General features: G+C 43.9%; 1 protein-coding gene across 1 annotated transcript; it reads right to left on the reverse strand.

The window, feature by feature from the left end:
• Positions 1–596: 596 nt before the first annotated feature.
• LOC109398530 (probable RNA-binding protein 46) lies at positions 597–1,592 on the reverse strand. Its single transcript, XM_019670914.3, has 2 exons — positions 1,005–1,592; positions 597–938 (listed from the first exon to the last, which is right to left on the reverse strand). Exons 1-2 carry the CDS (start codon positions 1,431–1,433, stop codon positions 768–770), a joined length of 600 nt encoding a protein of 199 aa, XP_019526459.3. The 5' UTR covers positions 1,434–1,592; the 3' UTR covers positions 597–767.
• Positions 1,593–2,139: the final 547 nt, after the last annotated feature.

The raw sequence follows: 2,139 nt of genomic DNA on the forward strand, positions 1-2,139 counted from the left end.
CTACTAATCACGAGCTCGTTGCACTCTACGGAAAACCTAGCATCCGGAAGGTCGCAAAAACCTAGAAGGATATGATGGGCAGGGCATGTTGTGAGAATGCCGGAAAACAAACCTGCAAGGCTGGTGTTCGCAAGAGATCCGGATGGTACAAGAAGACCTGGAGGCCAATGTGCGCGGAACAGGTACAGAACGATCTGGCAACTGTGGGAAGCGGCCGAGGATAGATGACTGCAGCCACGCACCGAGTGTTGTGACGAGAAGTTTTTGATTCAGTTTTATTATAATAACGATGTAACTATAAAAAAATTAATGTATGCAAAATGGTCATTAACAGAGGAAGATCTCACTTAATAACTGTAAATGCGCCCAGAGAATACTAAAATGAGAAGCAGGCTTTGTCCTAGTGCAGAAGTTATTCCAAGAAAAAGAAGATAAATTGAAGAAGAACAATCACCCAGGCCCCCCCTGGGCCAGGACTATTTTTGAACAACCCACCCACTTACGCCAGTTATAAATAAAATCATATGTGATAATTATTAATCGAATAAGACTTTTCTCAGACATTACGCTATCAATAAGAAAATTAATTGGCGCATATTTGTATTTAATAGCAGTAAAAAGTATAATAACAAAAGTATTCTTATCACCAGAAAGCATTCAATACATTAAACTTGCAACTAATTCAACGTAACACTAAACTAGAGTAGTTTTTGTACAATTGTTGGATTATTTGTTCTTTGCGACTTCTATTTCAATCGCACCCCATTTCATTGCTTCAGACACTTCTCCCGGTTGTACCACTTGATGTAGCAATCGTCTCCGAGGAAGGGCAGAATCATCATCAGTTTCCTTCTGGCCAGGGCCGTTTCGTAGTGGCACCGGAACTGGACAATGGCGTATTTTTTGTCGGGCTGAAACTTCCGGTCGCCGATGTACACCTGTGGAATGATTTCACCGAAATGTTAGAAACTGATTACGCACACCTTTTTGTTGAATTAACTTACGCAAATCCCACTGCTGACGGATTCAATAAATTTTCGAACTACGTCGCTCGGCACCCCGCCTTCAATGTTCAGCACCACCAGCTTGCGCATGTTCAAGCTCAGGCAGGCGTACAGCACACATCGCGTTCCCAGCTGCAACTTGTGAAACATGCAAAGCGCCCGCTGAAAATCCTCCTGGCAAGTGTAGCGCACATACGCAATGCCCCGATTCAGTCCGGAAAAACACATCAGCAGCCGAATCTGGTACACTGGGCCGGCTGCCGAAAACAGCGGAATCAACTCCTGCTCGAACAAATTCCGTGGCAGGTGCTTCACGAACAGCTCCCAGTCGTACGGTGGCTCCTCCGGAAGACACCCTGGTGGACCGATGAAGCGCTGACCATTCACCTGCACCGTGTGGTACTCGAAACCGTTCCAAAATACGGACATTTTCCCAGTCAAATCGCGGGCGCACACGTTTTACGTTTACGGTTCAGCTGCCGACCGACGGACACTTTCTTAATGAATGACAGTCTTGAGACGTATGAATGAAAGCGATGGGCGGCAAGAAAGTGCGCAAGATGCCACCAATACATGCAATCAAGGTCAATCACACACAAGACGGTGTAATTGAAATGCGTGAGCGTGACCATCACACGCTGCATGGTAAGCGATGGGAGGAAAGAGAATGGACGATGGCTCGTGCTTATTCGGACGGTGACCACGCTCGTATTAAAATGTTAGTACCTACGAATGCAAAACGAATTCATTCATAAATCGGGAATGAGTGGGTGTGTAGTAAAATCTTCGAACGGATTGAATGCACTGTGGAGCATAAGTTGAAAGCTGTCGGTCAAAACTATTACTTTTACTTATTTACATACATTATTTCATTTTTCATTTCATTTCATTTCAAGCGTAACATGTGATAAGGGCCTAAGTCGAAAATATAAACAAACGAGATTTTCCGTTATTCCTATCAAGTTTCACGTAATCTATCGATACACTTCCTCATCCACGCCAAAAACCCATTTTAACATGACTTTTTTGATGATTTTTCAAAAGGCCTAAGTAAAATCATAGTTGCTTTTGGGCCTAAGTCGAAGTAAAAGGGCCCAAGTTGAACTAGTTCTCAATTTTACTTAGGCCCTTTGGC

This window comes from Aedes albopictus, chromosome 2, assembly GCF_035046485.1.
Source record: "Aedes albopictus strain Foshan chromosome 2, AalbF5, whole genome shotgun sequence".
NCBI classification, from domain to species: domain Eukaryota; kingdom Metazoa; phylum Arthropoda; class Insecta; order Diptera; family Culicidae; genus Aedes; species Aedes albopictus.

What these genes read in the sequence shown, in the direction of transcription:
- LOC109398530 (XM_019670914.3), bottom strand. Translation starts at nt 1,433, where the DNA reads ATGTCCGTATTTTGGAACGGTTTCGAGTACCACACGGTGCAGGTGAAT. An exon ending in CCGTCAGCAGTGGGATTTGC is followed by an intron (nt 939 to 1,004) that starts GTAAGTTAATTC and finishes ATCATTCCACAG; the next exon opens with GTGTACATCGGCGACCGGAA.